Consider the following 16,670-nt stretch of genomic DNA (forward strand, 5'->3'; position numbering starts at 1 on the left):
ATTCTGTTGTTTTAGCCTCCAAATAGTAGTAGTTTGGGTGCCCTAACAGTACTTTACATGGGTTTAGCCGCTCTGCGCAGCTAAACCCAGTGTGTGACAAAGGTGATAATTAATGGGCACCCAAGATAATTGAGTTGCTTTGTCGGGTCCCCATTAATTATCTCCATTTAATTTCCGAAACCCCCCCCCCATTGTTTTCCTATGAGGACCTAGGCCCAAAGTGCATAGTTTATAGTAGTATGCAGTTGAACTTTACTTAATCTCATTCTTGATACCGTTAAGTTCAATCTATTTGAAACCTTAAGCCAGTGATTCCCAACCTCGGTCCTCAAGGCACACTAACAGTCCTGGTTTTAGTGATATACATGATTGTGCACAGATGGTTAAATCAAAATAACTGAGGCACTAATTAAGTCACTTGTGCTCAAGTATGGCTATCCCTAAAACCTGGACTGTTAGTGTGCCTTGAGGACCGTGGTTGGGAACCCCTGCCTTAAGCCCTTGGATAGTATATGATTTGTAATTTAATTGTTTGTTTTTTGGTGTTTTTTTTACACTTCTAGTCAATATTTGCACAGTTTCAAACTAGCCGGGAAAAGGTGCTCCCATCAGATGCCATGAGACATGCTCTGGCGGAGAGCTTTAAAGATGAGCACCGCTTTCAGCTCGGCTTCATGGATGATGCGGCAGAGTGCTTTGTGAGTCACGTTTTTGTGCTTTTTATCTGGTTTTATATTAAACCTCTTTGTAATGAAAGAAAGTAATCTTGGGTAACTTTCAGGCATATTATAATGCTAATGATCCTAAAACTAGAGCTAAGATATACCCAGATGTATTTTATCTTTGTGGTACTGTTTTTATGGGTTGGGTACGTGATCCCAGCAGTCAGAATCCTGGCAGCGTAAACCCAACTGTGGAAATACAGATGCTTGCGTACCTCTAAACCCACAATTCCTGCAGCCTAACCCTCACCCTCCCCCTTTTTGCTGCCTAACCCTAAACCTAATACTTATCGTTGGGATCGTAGCTGCCAGGATTCTGACTGCTGTCGGGAATCCATCGCCATGATTCTGTCCACCGGCATTGTGCGCGCTGAGATGCCGACTACATCCTCTTTTTATGTAGTAAAACTGAGCCTTATTGCAATTTCACATTACTGAAATAAGAAAATGCTGTTTAATTTTAATAAAAATACATGTCTGTACCAGTATACCTACAATGCATGATTTTCTATCTAGAAATTTTCAAAACCTCTTTATATTTAACGCTTATAGTTTTCTGTATTTTAATTTTATTTTTTTCAGGAGAACATACTGCAGCGAATTCATTTCCACATTGTGCCAAATAGTGAGGGTGATATGTGCACCTCAAAATCTTGCATCACTCATCAGAAGTTTGCAATGACTTTGTATGAGCAGGTAGGAAGATTCCATTACAGATAGTGGTAACATTTTCCATTTTAAACTGTTTTGAGAATATGTATATTTATTTTTGTTTTCAGTGTGTCTGTCGAAGTTGTGGAGCATCATCTGATCCTTTGCCTTTTACGGAGTTTGTGCGTTATATTTCCACTACAGCACTTTGGTAAGTTCAAGAGGATTTTGGTTACATTGGTACAACAATCGTGTACCCAGTGATCAGCATTGGTATTTAAATAAATAAATAGACCTCAATAGAGACCAAAGGTATAATTCCTAGCTAGACTGTATGAAAATGAGTTACAATTTAATTGTTTATTCCCCTTGCATTACATGGAAGTCTGCAGGTGGAAGCTTGATTAAATGGTACACACTCGCTCAAATGCTGTCCTCCATAATACTGAACCTTCCTAATGCCTTTTAAGCTTCTTGTCTTGCTATATAAAAAAAAGTGATTCATATTTGCTTTGTGTCTTTTTAAATACTATTAGCAGCTGGTGCTAACCATTGACGCTTGGTAAGGTATAATGGAAATGGATCGGAGCGCTTATTAAGTATATTTACTTGCAGGGAAGGTTTGAGCATGCCTTAATGATCCATACCACTGTAAGGTATAACTGCATGTTCCTGAAGTGGTTGGTCAGCCTCTTCCCTCCCCAGGGGCCACTCAGGTATCCAGAGACTCCACCGCATGCTGCCTTCCATGTTTACAGTAGTACCAGTGTGACTGGATTCTTTGATGTTTAGTAGACTCCTTACAGCTATTTACATAAAACACTCATAGTTTGGAGGGTCAGGATACTTATTTTTTCCTATTACATATGGCTATGCATATTTTACTAGTGTCACTGTTTTCCTCCCGCCTGTTTGCTTCAATGTTTCCCATCTCCAGTACTCGGGGAACCCCAACAGTGCATTTTTCCCATACTCTGTGCAGGAGTACAGCTGTATGCATTACTGACTGACACATTTTTAAAGATATATTATTTCACTGCGATGTGACCTGAAAAACATGCACTGTTAATGTTCCCTGAGAACTAGCATTGTGAATAACTGCACTAATTTGTTCTTTGTTTTAGTGTACATTTGTGTTTTCTAGTTCAGGGAGGCGCACATTTTTTATCCATTGACTTGAGACATTAGTTTGCCTTGTCTCATGATTTAGAATCCAGGTAGGGGAAAAAATTGGTAAATGAAAGCAGATATGTGCTCCAAACTCTTTGCTGTAAAGCAGTTATACAATCTGAGGGAATTTTCATGAATATCAATGGGGAACAGTGTTTCTTCATGATGAATCTGCTCTCAAAGCACTTGTAAGCTAAATAAGGAGATTGTCTTGCAGTAGAATGTACAAATGTTGCTTGCAGTAAGTAGAGTTATTGCTAATGGTGGTAAATGTATTGCAGTGCTACCTTTGCGCTGTGGCCATTTATCCCGGTCTAGGACACACTCTTTCTGAAGCTAAAATCTAGGGTCAGAAGTTAGGGACTCTGCCGTGGACAGAGGCCCTGATTCAGAGCCGGACTCTCTGACAGGGCGCTCGCTCTGAATCGGGGCCGGGCAATTTTTTTAAATTTTTTTAGAACGGCCTCCTGGCTGCTCGCATTGCTGTGGGTGACCACCCACAGCTATAGCGAGCGGCCAGGAAGATGGTCAAGACCATCGCGACCATCGGGCTTGCGACAAGACCCTTGTGGTAGGGTCTCGTTGCTTCAAGCCCCGGAGAGATTTCGGCTCTAACGGAGCCGAAATCTCTCCCACTGACATCACTCATGGTGTCAGTGGGGCCGCCCCCAAACAGAGGCGTTCACATGGGAACGCCTCCGTCTGGGCAGCCAACCCCTCCGGCCCGCCCACCAAAGGGGGTGTGCTGTCACTCAACATCGACAGCACGCCCCCTTTGGTACGGGACCCGGAGCGACGGATTGCCCGTCGCTATCCGGGTCTCACGCATGCGCACGACGGAGCCGGCTATATATATATATATATATATCTCCAGTTTCAGCTTCTCCAATTACATAAAAAAAAACATGCCTCTGCAAAGATATGCAGCATTGGTCATGCCTGCCATCAGTAGTCACACCTCTGCATCACATCGTGGGTCACACCACATGTGGCAGCACACAATAGGCCCTTCTCAAATGTCAGCTCCAGGCACATGCAGACCTTAATCTGGCACTGCTACTCACAGAATCACCAGTGAAACCATTAGCTCCACTTGTGGATCTTTTAAAATATCAGTGAGTAATGAATACAACTGTACACCTGCAAGGTGACCTGGAAAACATGACCTGTGTGGGGTCCTGAGGACAGAGTTTGAGAACCACTGAGTTAGGGCTATTATGAAATTAATATATACAGTCCAAACTATCTGCTAGGTACTGTCCACCACATTAGACCAGAACAATTACCACCACATAACAGACAATAAAATCCTCCCTCCTCACTTATTATAGCAGCCACCCAACCAGTGTACATACATAAGCTTATGCATGCTGATCACATCCTCGTTTACATAACTAGTAGCTGCCGACACTTCACCGCGTTAGCAGATTTAATGAAGACATCAGTTTTTGAAGTAACTGGCGACCGCCAGCACTCATTTAGCCGAATGGTAAATTGTATTCTGCTGTTGTCAAGGTTATCTTCATATATGAAGTAAAAGCGATTAGGGACCTGAAAGCCTCAAACGGCTTTTGGAAATATGACACGTTATTAATGTGAAAAGCAGCGCACATTACTTCAGCCTTTCATATGAGTGGCAGGAAATGGTTTCTCTCTACATTCTTATTTCAAGTGAGTCAGAGGCATTATAAGCTTTTGTTAGGAAAAGTTTTTCCAATCTTCAGATAAATAATGCACAGTTACAGAGCCGTGGGAGGTTTCTAGCATGTTAATGTTCTATTTAAATTGCAGCCTTTTTTTGAATTGTGACTCAAGCTGAAAGGTGCACCATGTTATTTGGGCCCAGGGTTCCAGACACAAGCAGATGTTCTTTCTGTGGCTGCTGTGCTGCCTCATTGTGTTTTTTTTTTTTTTTTTTCTTCAATTTACATTGAACTATAAGGAGTGTTTAGCTTATAAATGTTGACTTCCAGAATGGAAATCGCTTTTGCTGTCAACGTTTTCAAAAACTACTTACATCGTGTCTGAATAGATCATCCACAATTTAGCTATTGTGCCACTTGCTAATGTGCTCTAACCTTTAGTAGGTATGAGCACATAAAAATATAATTGTATGGTAGTGATCTGTAAATGGCTTCTCATGTTGTGTTGAAGCATGTACTCACATACTCCTAACTATACTGCTAAAGCTGTTGCAGGCTGCGGTGGTACTGTAGATCACTTCTCTAATCAAGAGAGTTCAGTAAAGTGATGCTGTCATTTATTGTGTGCATTTCCTAGATTTGTGAATTATTATTTAGTACATTCTTTTACACTTTTTTTTTTCTCATTCTGTCCTATACATACACTTATATACACACACTCATACTCACTCTCTCTCTCTGATATCTCAGGTTTATATTTAATATTCTATTTATAGCGGTGCGATTCTTTGTCCCATTACTCCTTATGCTTGACATACAGTCTATAATTTTGTTGCCTATCTGCCAGATATAATTGTGCAGTGTATTTCCACGAGCAACCACAAATTATCAGTATTAGACTGTGGAGGACAAACTCCACAACAAGGGGCAAAATAACAATAAAAACAAACTTGCTTGTCCCCCACCAGTCCTAACAAATGGTGGAGGCATCCAGCAATCCTTTGGTCGGATCGGGATGTGACAGCAACGCCACTTTTGGAAAAAAAAAAAATTGTTGTGGGGTTTGGGGAGTTACATTAAGTCCCTCTAACTCCCCAACCCCACCACCTAAGAAGATGGGTACCCTTGTTTCAAAGAGGAGATTCGCCTCTTAAAATGTGTGCCCACATAAAAGCTAATGGGACTCCCCACTTTCACATTTTGTGGCCCACTAGTTTCTATTCTTTGATCACCAAACTATTACCCTTCACTAAGAAAAAGAAGTTTTCCATATATGGGTGGTAGTATATTGCGCCCATAATCTGTAAATGTGGGCTACTCTCATATGAAAGAGGGTAGTCCCCACTGTCAAATGTTGTGGTCGTCCTACCCCCCCTTAACAGCTATTGTCTGGTGGTCACCAAACAATATCACCCAGCAATATGTAAAAATTTAGTTTACCATAGAAGGGGAAAGGCACAATGTGCCCTTCCATCTCCCCCATACTGTCCCGCACACACAGGGGCACCCTAACTTGAAAGGGGGGAGTCTCTTCTCACAAACTATGTGCCCCCTTAGTAATTCTTGTCTGTTGATCAACAGAGAATAACGGAAACCGTACGCAAATGTTGTCTAGATTTTAAAATGGTAGGCCTTGTTGGGCTTACCATATTCTTTCTGCACATCGGAACCATTTAAATCAAGCCAGCAAATTGCTTTATTTATTCATTTCTTTTTTTTTTTTTTTTTTTTCTTTTCTTTAAATATGCTTTTTTTCATTTCAATTGCAGATTTTTTTTTTTTTTTTTTTTAGTCATGGCCTACACACAGAATCCTGCTTGTTACTATTTTGGTAAGGTGGATTATTTTGCAAAACAAGAACCACAATTTTATGGTGTTTAGAAGACGGCAGAATAAAAATATATATTTTTTTCCCTTAATTGAATTTTCAATAAGAGACTCCTTTTTTTGGCCATTCGGGTTCAATTGTATAATGTATTAGAATGAGTAAAAGTTCTAATGGTATTTTCTGAAAATACAAAGTCCTGAAAAAAAGTATGATTTGTGTGGGTACCGCATAAAATAAACATTGATGTTGGAATGTGATCAGCACAAATGTGAAAAAGTTACTTCCGCACAAGGGTGCGAAAACCCTCAGCAGCAAAGTTGTTAATTTCGATTAGACATTTATATGTTTGCTTTCTAAACTGTTTGATTCCAATTCTGGTTAAAGGTCAGATTGTTAAATTGCTCTCCATTTCATTCTGGATGTAACACAATAGGAAACTGCAGAAAAAAAGTAAGGTGCTTTAGGGATTACTATGGTAATACACAGACTGTAATGGATGCATTGATCAAACATTTGAACATATTTTCTTTGTCACCTATAACTCCTGTGTCCCTTACTTTATCCAGTAATGAAGTTGACCGAATGCTAGAGAGACATGAGCGCCTGAAGCCTGAAATGTTTGCGGAGTTACTGCAGGCTGCAAACACAGCAGATGACTTCAGAAAATGTCCGGTAAGTCAGTTGGGCCCATGTCCCGTTATTTGTAAAGTCTTTCACTGTTAAGTCTGCCTTCTATCTATGTGTTGTGTGGTGATCACAATAGTATTGGCTGTTTTATATTGCTAAAAGAGCATTTGTGTAGTTGTATTTATAGGCTTAAAATAGCTTTACTAATATGCTTTGCCTCTTCCGGCTCTAGTTAATAAATAGAAAACGGCATAACCGCTCCATATTTAAATTTTCTATGGGTATTGGGCTAGACCTAGCGGTAGAGGTCTGTCCCGGCAAGGAGGTAACAGTCCAGTGCATCTTTTCCCTTTTGTGAAAGACTGCATTGCCCTGTGTGCATGAGCCTCCCGGTGAAATGGGCACAATGCAGTATGGGAGAAAGTGGGTAGAGAACGGTTCCTGTTCATCTCACCTGAGATGGTGGTGTATTGTTTAGAGTGTGTGTGTGTGTGTGTGTGTGTGTGTTTTTTTTTTTTTTTTTATATTAGAATGTTTGCGCAGCCCTATTGAAAGCTTCAGGGGCTGCAGTGCTGTTATTAGAGATGAGAAAAGGTGGAGAAATCACTGATTTCTCTGCACTTTACCTAAAAAGTGAAAAATTAAATAAAGGCTTTGCCAGTAAAATACTTGAGGAAGCCTTTTATTTAATAAAAAGAACCGTTTCTGCTGTAGAGGGGAAGGGAGTGCGCAAAAAGACAAATTGCAATCGGACAATTGTGAGTTCACATTAGTCCTTTTTAAAAGCTCCAACCACCCCCCCCCCCTTTTTTCTTTTTTTTTCTTTTTAGTTGTTGTAATTTTAATTGATTAACGTAAATGTGTTGCTGTTTACATAAAATGATCTATAGAAACCCTTTCCTCAAACCTACATAAATCCTGCCTGCACGTCTTCCTATTGCTAACTGAACGTAATTACTGTATATCTAAGCGGCATCTTTCTAGCCTGGTAACAAGTGCTATATTTTCTTCAGGTTTTAACAATTTGAATCTATATATTTTGGCATTCTTTTACTAATTTCCTTTAATCTATAGTCTCTTGTCTATATATACTATGTCCCACTTTGCACTCCACTTTTCTGAAACCTTTTCAGTTCTGTAGCAAAGTGGTAAGGTTAGACATGCGTGTTTTTTTTTTTTTTTTTTTGTTTTTTAAACTCTTCAAGCTCTGATCGTAATGTTTGTATTTATATTTAGAGCAATTGTGGACAAAAGATCAAAATTCGTCGGGTGCTAATGAACTGTCCAGAAATAGTAACCATTGGTTTGGTTTGGGATTCTGAAAACTCTGATTTGACGCAAGATGTTGTTCGGAATTTGGCTACACAACTTTACTTACCTGGGGTATGTTTCTTTGTGTGTTTCTTTGCCCTCTTTCTTCCCTCCACATATCCTTGCCAGCCAGGTTAGATTTATGAAAACCCAGTTTTATTAGGGAATGACTAGTGTTTGACTATGTACACACAGGCTCATTGCTTGGGTTATTCTTCTGGTGTTGTCTATTGCATTCAAGCACGTGCTTACAAAACGTTGGGCTAGAAGTCTTTGACCCACTGTGAAGAACATTAATTGACCTGACACATAGAATTTACAGAATTGTGGACCGGCATTGTATGCAAATAATCTCTAGTAAAAGCCATCTGTATGGACTATGTTTGTTTGATTATAGAGATCAATAATCATTTTGTTTAGCAGTTTTCTAGGTGTTATTCACATTTACTTATAGCATATTTTGTTGCGCTTTACAATTGAGAGCAAAACCTTTATATACAGTAGCACTAGCAGACACAGAGCACCTTATGGGAATGGAAATTGCATTTGATTCCTCAGCTTATGTTACATTTGACTGACCTCTTGGGTATTGAAAAATTTATGAGCAAGTAGTATTCCAAAAAGCACTAGCAGGTAAAAATGCCAGTGGTAACACTTCAAACAATGGTTCTAGTTTCACACTGTTTGCATGTGGTGTTATGAAATGTTTTTTTTTTGTTTTTTTTTTATTTCACATGTTGTCTTGTATTCATATACATTTACTGTTACTATTTCATTCTAAGTTTATTCTTTAACATATGACAATTTTTTTCCCCCAGTTGTTTTTTAGAGTGACTGATGAACAAGCAAAAGAGAGTAGGCTTTACCTCGTGGGTATGATCTGCTACACTAGCCATCACTATTGTGCCTTTGCCTATCATACAAAAAGTGCCCGATGGATTTTGTTTGATGATGCTTCTGTGAAAGAGGTAACCACTTTCTGTTTCCTAAAATTTGTATTTGCATACAAACGCAAAGCTTTTGTGGTGATCACTTTACTAAGATGTCCCTTACTGTGTTAAAGCTTCGTGTTTGCTTCCTTGCTAATGTAGAAATCTTCTACCTCCCATAATGCAGTGCTGACATTTGAGAGATAGAGATAGAGATAGAGATAGAGATAGAGATATATATATATATATATATATATAAAAAATTTCTTTCAATGGAAGCCTGGCATTCTGGATAATATAGACATCGCAGGGGTGCCTTCCTAAAAACATGTCTCCAAATGTCTTTTTGCAAAAACAAGGCGGCACTCCCAATAATGATGTACACAAGTGTATTAAATTATTTCAGTGACACATAATATCGACATTTCAAAGTCCTTAGACTTTTTCATCAGGATGGGTCACGCATAATGTGAATAAGACAATCAAACTTGTCTGTGTGAGTGTCTTACCTTATACAGCTAGGATTCTCCTCCCCACAGCGTTGCCACCTGAGCATGAGGCGGGCTATCCATCTGACCGGAAGTGATGGATGAGATGACACATGCGGTTGCCTAGCAACCCCTGCAGCCAAACACCTCTCTGGCGGACAGCGCTGCATAAAAAGGAGAAAAAAATGTATTATACTAATGCTTCAGACCATGTAAACAGCACATGGAATTCACAAGTGAATTATACAGTGGTGCAAGTGATACATTAAAAAGGAGGAAAAAATATATACAGTGGAAGCTTCTATGTTATATACATATGCAACAAGATCAAAACATATCATTGCCATATATATCCTAAAAGTCAAATCCTAGCTGTATTAGGCACGAAGGCTTAGTCCCTAATCCTAACTGGGAGGATGTGGGGTGGGAAGGGTTAGGCTACAAGGGAGGGTTAGGGGAGAGGGTAAGTATATTTAGGATACCAACTAACAGGGGTCGACTATCAGGATTTCGGTATCGTGACAGGAGGCACCTCGACAGCCTGCTAATATAAATATATATATAATTTCTACATCAGGGTCCATAGGGTATCTACCTTGGGGTATAGGTGATGATGTCAGGCATCGGGCACCATAGAGTTAAGTTTTCAGCCTCTTAGGATGCACTAGGGTCCCCCTCCTATACCCCGCCCCCGAGCCAAGGCATCCCAGTTTCGTTGGTGCCCGGCTCTGAGTCGGAGCACATGTTTAGAGGGGCAGCTGTGGCTGCACATCTGGGAGTACAGCATGGACAGTCACGTCCATGCCGTCTCCCCTACACCCCGCCGGTACCAGAACGCCGGTACTGATCCGGGGATGCTGGTAAGTATCTGGGGTCACGGCTAGCGGTGACCCCAGATGCTTCGGACCATGGCCGGATTCAAAGGGAGCAAGTAAGCAGCGTGGGTCCCGCGGTGGGTTCCTGCTGAGAACATGCTCCACAGTCCTCAGGCAGGGGGCTCCCTGGGGACTGGCTGCAGCGTGGAGCCAGGTACTAACCTGCGCTTCCACTATCCCCCTGGGACAGCGGGCCGCAGCTGAGCAGCAAGCGCTGCGGCGTCCCAGGGGTTAATTGCATGCCAGAGGAGTGCGCCTTCACTGTATACAGCCGGCGCCTCCCACGCTGCACACAGCCCTCTCTGCGCTGCCGATTGGTCCTGTGGCAGCGCTCCTCCCTCAGGCCGGCCTCCTCTCTGCTCCTCGGTGGCCATCTTCGTATGGTGAACGCTGCTGGAAGCTGTTGACTGGTGGCATCGCGGTCTGGGTCCCCCGGCATACCTCTCCTCCGTTGGCTTAAGGTCAGTGTATGCAGCGCTGTGTCCTACCAGACTCTGTATCTGTGTAGTTGAGAAACAGTGCTGATAGTGCAGGGATTAATTTCTTCTGCATTGTATGTGACTTCTGCTAGCGCTGCTGCCTGTACTTTCACTTTCTACTGTCGGCCATTTTACTGTCCCTGCTCTTACTCTGCTAAAGCCCGTGCGGTGATTGCAGGGTGTTTCTCCCACTATACTAACGAGTATCAGTGAGAGGGGTCACATACTTACCATCACGTCTAAGAGTGAATTTCCTCTTCAGCTTATGTGTACTAAGTGCAATGTACCAATAGCGGAGGGGCTATGTCGGCAGTGTTATTTATTGGCGCGGCCAATTACTGTCATGGCCCCGGTACAGGAACCTCCCTGGGCTTGTTTTGCTAAGGCGCTTACAACCTTAGTGGGCCAGTTAGCTCCGCCACCTGGGTTTTCCCAGATGGGATTATCCCAGCAGTCAGTGGTGTCGTCACCCATGCAGGGTTTCCCGAGACAACTGATGGTACCCCACAGTCTCCCTATTTCCCCTCCCCAGGTTTCACAGGAGCCTACGTGGGTTAATTCTCTGACAAATTCAGTACAGCATTTGTCGGAGGTGTTAAAAGGGGAGTCTGTGTTGCAGCCTGTGGCGTCCGTCTGCTCCTTATGAGGATGACGACGTGACGTCCGATGATGGGGAGATTCTGGATCTATCTGACCAGGAACCTCTTCGTACTAAAGAGTCGGACGCTAAGTCAAAGGTTTATATTCCTGGCCTTATTCGGGCAGTCCGCACGGCTTTAGTTATTGAGGAGGATGATCCTCCGGTGTCCAAATCCAAATATGCCTTTTTCAAGGATATTAAGGGTGACGCCACAGTGTTTCCTCTTTCTGGTCAGTTAGTAGACCATTTAGAGGAGGCGTGGAAACACCCCGGAAAACGGTATCAGTCTCAGAGGCGCTTAGCCGTGGCTTATCCATTTGCTGACAATTATTTTCTAAGTGGGAATCCCCTCCACAGGTGGATTCTCATGTGACACGCCTAGTCAGAAGTGCCACTTTGCCCATACCTTCCATGTCCTCCATGAAGGATGCTACGGACTGCAAGGTGGAATCCTGCCTAAAGTCCATTTATTCCCTTGCGGATTGAGCGTCCAGACCAGCTATGGCCGTGTGTTTGGTAGCCAGAGCTATGGAGCGCTGGGCTGATAGTTTGGAGGCGTCTTTGGACTCTGCCCATCAACTCGGCCTGTTCAGCCGAACAGTCAATCTCCGGGATTCGGCCACTTACATCAATGAAGCGGCCTTGGATATCGGTATCCTCACCTCTAGGATTTCTTCTGCAGCTGTTGCTGCTCGTCGCACCTTATGGTTGCAATCTTGGAAAGCGGATGCTGATTCCAAAAAGGGCTTAGAAGGTTTGCCTTTTAATGGAGAAGTCCTATTTGGTCCGGATCTGTACAAAATTGTAGCCACGCTGGCAGCAGACAAATCTGCATGTCGACCGTCTACTGCGGTCCCTTCAAGTTCTGGTACGTTGTCCTTTCGGCCTTACAGGGCCCAGGGTAGGCCTAAAGCACAGTCTTTTCCTCGACAGGCTGGGCCCAAGAAATCGTCCAAGCCCAGGAAACAGGCCTGGAGTACCAGACGTCCGGCCCCTAAGTCAGATGACAAACCTGCGGCCTGACGGTCCGGGCCTCCCTTTGGGGGGATACCAAAGTGGGAGGTCGCCTGCTTCAGTTCGCCCAGTGTTGGTCGATAACTACGACAGACAGTTGGGTACACGAGGTCGTTTCTCACGGGTATGCCCTCTCCTTTCGACACAGGCTGAAAAGCAAACTTTGGCAGGTTGGATTCGTATGGCTATTTCAGAAGCTTATCTTCATGAAGGCCTTCCGGTTCCATCCTCTGTGAGGGCACATTCCACTAGGTCTACGGGTCCTTCGTGGGGAGCTCGACGTGGTGCCTCTGCAGTCCAGATCTGCAAGGCTGCCACGTGGTCCTCTGTCCATATCTTTGTGAGGTATTACACTTTTGACACCTTTGCCTCTCAGGATGCTTCCTTGGGGCGGCGGATTCTCCTTTCAGCGCAGGAGCGTCCCCACCCTTAAAGGATACTGCTTTGGGACATCCCCAAGGTATCCTGTGGATACCCTATGGACCCTGATGTAGAAAATGAGATGGTAAGAACTTACCTTATCTCTATTTCTACGAAGTCCATAGGGTTCCACAGGACTCCCACCCTGTCGCACCTGTGCTGCAGATGGGCTTTGCTCTGGTCACCGTTTTTTTCCGTCTCCCTCTGGTGAGTGTGTGTGTGTGTGTGTGTGTGTGTCCAGATCTTTCTTCTCTCTTCCTTCTCCTCCTCCGGCCTATGGCTTGGTACGTAACTGAGATGCCTTGGGGCGGGGTATGGGAGGGGGACCCTAGTGCATCCTGGGAGGCTGAAAACTTAACTCTATGGTGCCTGACTTCATCACCTATACCCCAAGGTATCCTGTGGAACCCTATGGCCTTCGTTGAAATAGAGATAACAAAGATAAGTTCTTACCATATCTCATATTATATATAATGTAGAAAACCGCACAACACCTAAAGTTCTGATAGCAGGTGCAAGGCCAAACAAATGTTAATATAGCAAACCATCCACTTGTAGATCCACCAGGGTTGCTATAAAGCCATTTTCTTGGATTTAATCTGATACTAATTGAGTGCTGGCCTCGTCTCTGGTTGAGCCCTTGGTGGATCTACAAGTGGATGGTTTGCTATATTAACATTTGGTTGGCCTTGCACCTGCTATCAGAACTTTAGGTGTTGTGCGTGTGTATGTGTATATATATATGTATGTGTAATATATTATATTACATTTTTTCTTTTTTTTTCTTTATACCATAGTTGTGAGTCTTTTGGAATACAATAGCTTATTTTAAACTTCTGCTTTACTGAACAGCAAACACCGTAATGGAATGACATGAAAGCAAATGCTGTAACATAATACACATTTTATACCCCTTTTCCACCGGCCAAAGTACCCGCTTATTGCCGTGTCAACCCGGGTCGCGGCTCAGTGGAAAAAGCTCCTAGGAAAATATCTCGGGTCTCTGCATTACTTCCCGAGTCTCAAGCAGTTTTATGCGAGTAAAAGTCTGGTCAAGCACAGTGGAAACAAGTAACCGAAGTCCCGTTTACAGAATGGTGATTGGATGGTATTTGGAAGTACCCGGGAGGGAGAGATTACAGCCTCCCCGTATGGTCTGGACTGTTACCTGCTTCATACGGGGAGGCAGTAATCTCTCCCTGCCAGTCTCCCCGGTGACAGCTGTGGCTGCAGCCAGCCTTCCAAATGACCCTTCCTGGAAAGGACCACCTCCCCTGGTCGCTGGTCCCCTCTGTCTGGAGTTTCTGGCTCTTGGAGATGACAACTCAGTGGAAATGGGGTAAATTTCGGGTCTGACCCGGCTTGGAACAGTGTTCCAAATCCCGGGTCAGACCTGGAATTTTGGTGGAAAAGGGCTATTAATGGTTTTGTGCAGGCAGTTCTAATTGGAGCATCTTTTATATAAATTAGTTGTCTTGACATAAGTGATGTTTTCTTGGTTATTCAGGTTGGGACTAAATGGAAAGATGTAGTCACAAAGTGCATTCGGTGTCATTACCAGCCATTGCTACTGTTTTATGCAAATCCTGATGGCACAGCGGTGACTACAGACGATGCTCTCAGGCAAGTCATGCACTGGTCTCACTACAAGAGGATTTTCAACAGTGATGACACAGGTGTGTAGTATTGCTTCTATATTGGTAAAGGAACGAAAATAGAAGGAAATGGCTTAACTGCAAAGCTGTAATGGGGACTGGAAACTGCTGCTTTTGATGTCCGTGTATGTTTTTTTTTATCATGGACCAAATCAGAGCACTTCAAAGCTCTGAGTTTGTCCATGATGAAAATAAATGCTACAGTTAATACTTTATGTACACTACCTGAATATGCAGCGGTCAATCTTTTTATTTTAATATTACAAACCTGTATACAGGATTTCTCCAGCAGTGATTTTGCTTGATCAAGACATCCTCATTGTCTACCCTAGAGTTCCTTCAGGGAACTGTTTAATAAAGTTGTATATGTTTGTTTTAATGCTGCATTTACTAAAATGTAAAATGTTTTCTGTCAAAGTAGTATTGCTGTGGTGTGAAATATGTTGTTTTATAAACATAACTTTGGTTACTTTTGTAGATAGTGTTTCTGAAATTAAAAATACATAAAAATAACTTACCTTTTAATGTTTCCAAAGCAAATGAACGGATGTCAGCAACATCAAAAAAGACAGATTACAATAGAGATCGTGACTTTGAAGAACACGTCTATCAGAACAGTGGTTACAAATATCAAACGGATGATTCTGGATTCAATCGGGGAGTTGTTCAGTCAAGTGCTGGAAGAGGGCCAGGTTGGTTTCGCTATAGAAAAAAAAAAAAAGTTAATATTTAGACAAAGTGTAACACGATAGTTACTAATATTTTATCATATATAACAGTCAAAAGAAAATAGAATGTTACTGTTTATTTTACATAATAATGTACTTGGTAGCCAGGTCATGCCACCTTTATGTAATTATCCTGTATATCTGGTTTGAATACTAATCCATCAACTTCTGAATGTTTACGGGGAGGACCCCAATAACCGTAAGAGAGTCTGTATTTGCTAGGTCAGATTTACAGATTCACAAGGTAGCCTGAATGAACAGAGGGGGTGTATAGAGATGTGGGTTGTATCATATGGGATACGTTAAATTTCCTGACAGCGGGTATTCTGGTGGTCAGAATGCTGACGCCGGAATACCGGCGCCAGCATCCCGACTGCCGGAATCTCGAAGGTAAATAGCGGGGGTGGGTTAGGGACCCTAGTTGAGCACTAGGTGGAGGGTTAGGTTTAGGGTACAGGGAGATTAGGTTTAGGCACCGGGCAGGGTTAGGTTAGGATACTTGCCTACAGCCGTCGGGATGGTAACCTAGTTGGGATTCCGAATGCCGGCATCCCGTGCCAAAATCTTATCATGTAGGTGGGCTGATGGGTTGCAAATCTTATGTTGTAACATTTTATTGGTATTAAGTTAAATTAGGTCACAGTGATCATCAGGAAAAAATAAAGGATTTGTCACGAGAATGTGCCCAAAGGGTGAATAACCTAAAAAGTGCAGCAGCTGCATCATCCTCTCACAGAAGAATTGTGGATAAAACACAGAGGAAAGAACTCCCCAGACCAAAAGGTAATCCAACATATTTTCATGTTCACAATAAATGCTTGGCATTTTATTAAGACACGGTTGTTTATTTTTTGAATTGTGTGTTTTAGGTGTATAATTGAATGTAGCTAACAAACATAAATGGCTTCAATCCAGAGATACATTTTACTGTTTGGGCACAAAAATATAAGATGTTTAAAATATTTAATAAAGTATTTTGTAATGGTACAGAGCTAAATTTAAATGTGTTTAAACTATTTATTTATTTGCTTCTCATTTAAAATTTCCATCTTGATGTGTTTTGCAGCTCTTTCTGTGAAACTTTTTTTGCATGTTATAAATTGTGGACTACCCAAGTGAATGATGGTTTTGTAATTTTTGGAAATAACTTCGTTTCTGGAAACAGTGTGATGAACATTTAGCAAATCTATTATGTGTATTATGCCTCAACAGATATTTTGTATGTCCCAAACTGAACTAAATTCCAAATAACTACTATATGGTTGCCAGGGAGGGATGAGTGCTAATTTATACTAAGGTTATAAAACAAGGGATAATACAGAACCAGTTTCTTTCCAAATATAAACTGATTAATTGCTCCATGATTTACCCTTTGTCTGTAGGTCCCACTTCCAGATTTGATGGAGACTCTATAGGAGGCAGGTTGGGTTCTTTGCCCCAGAACATCTCCCTAGCTATAAGATTGCCTTATAGTGGTCCTCGTCTTCATA

The 16,670-nt window shown here is 42.3% G+C and overlaps 1 protein-coding gene across 1 annotated transcript in view; it reads left to right on the top strand.

Annotated features, from left to right (window-relative positions):
• USP53 (ubiquitin specific peptidase 53) overlaps window positions 1-16,670 on the top strand; it is a 53,655-nt gene that overhangs the window by 12,331 nt on the left and 24,654 nt on the right. Inside the window, exons 3-11 of the mRNA XM_088452250.1 lie at window positions 564-698; window positions 1,305-1,418; window positions 1,502-1,584; window positions 6,581-6,686; window positions 7,878-8,024; window positions 8,771-8,920; window positions 14,305-14,473; window positions 14,989-15,144; window positions 15,808-15,963. Of these exons, the coding sequence (XP_088308376.1) occupies window positions 564-698; window positions 1,305-1,418; window positions 1,502-1,584; window positions 6,581-6,686; window positions 7,878-8,024; window positions 8,771-8,920; window positions 14,305-14,473; window positions 14,989-15,144; window positions 15,808-15,963 (1,216 nt within the window). The remainder of the gene's footprint in view (window positions 1-563; window positions 699-1,304; window positions 1,419-1,501; window positions 1,585-6,580; window positions 6,687-7,877; window positions 8,025-8,770; window positions 8,921-14,304; window positions 14,474-14,988; window positions 15,145-15,807; window positions 15,964-16,670) is intronic.

The sequence above is a fragment of the Taudactylus pleione genome, unplaced genomic scaffold (assembly GCF_031769625.1).
Source record: "Taudactylus pleione unplaced genomic scaffold, aTauple2 ptg000036l, whole genome shotgun sequence".
Classification (NCBI taxonomy): Eukaryota; Metazoa; Chordata; class Amphibia; order Anura; family Myobatrachidae; genus Taudactylus; species Taudactylus pleione.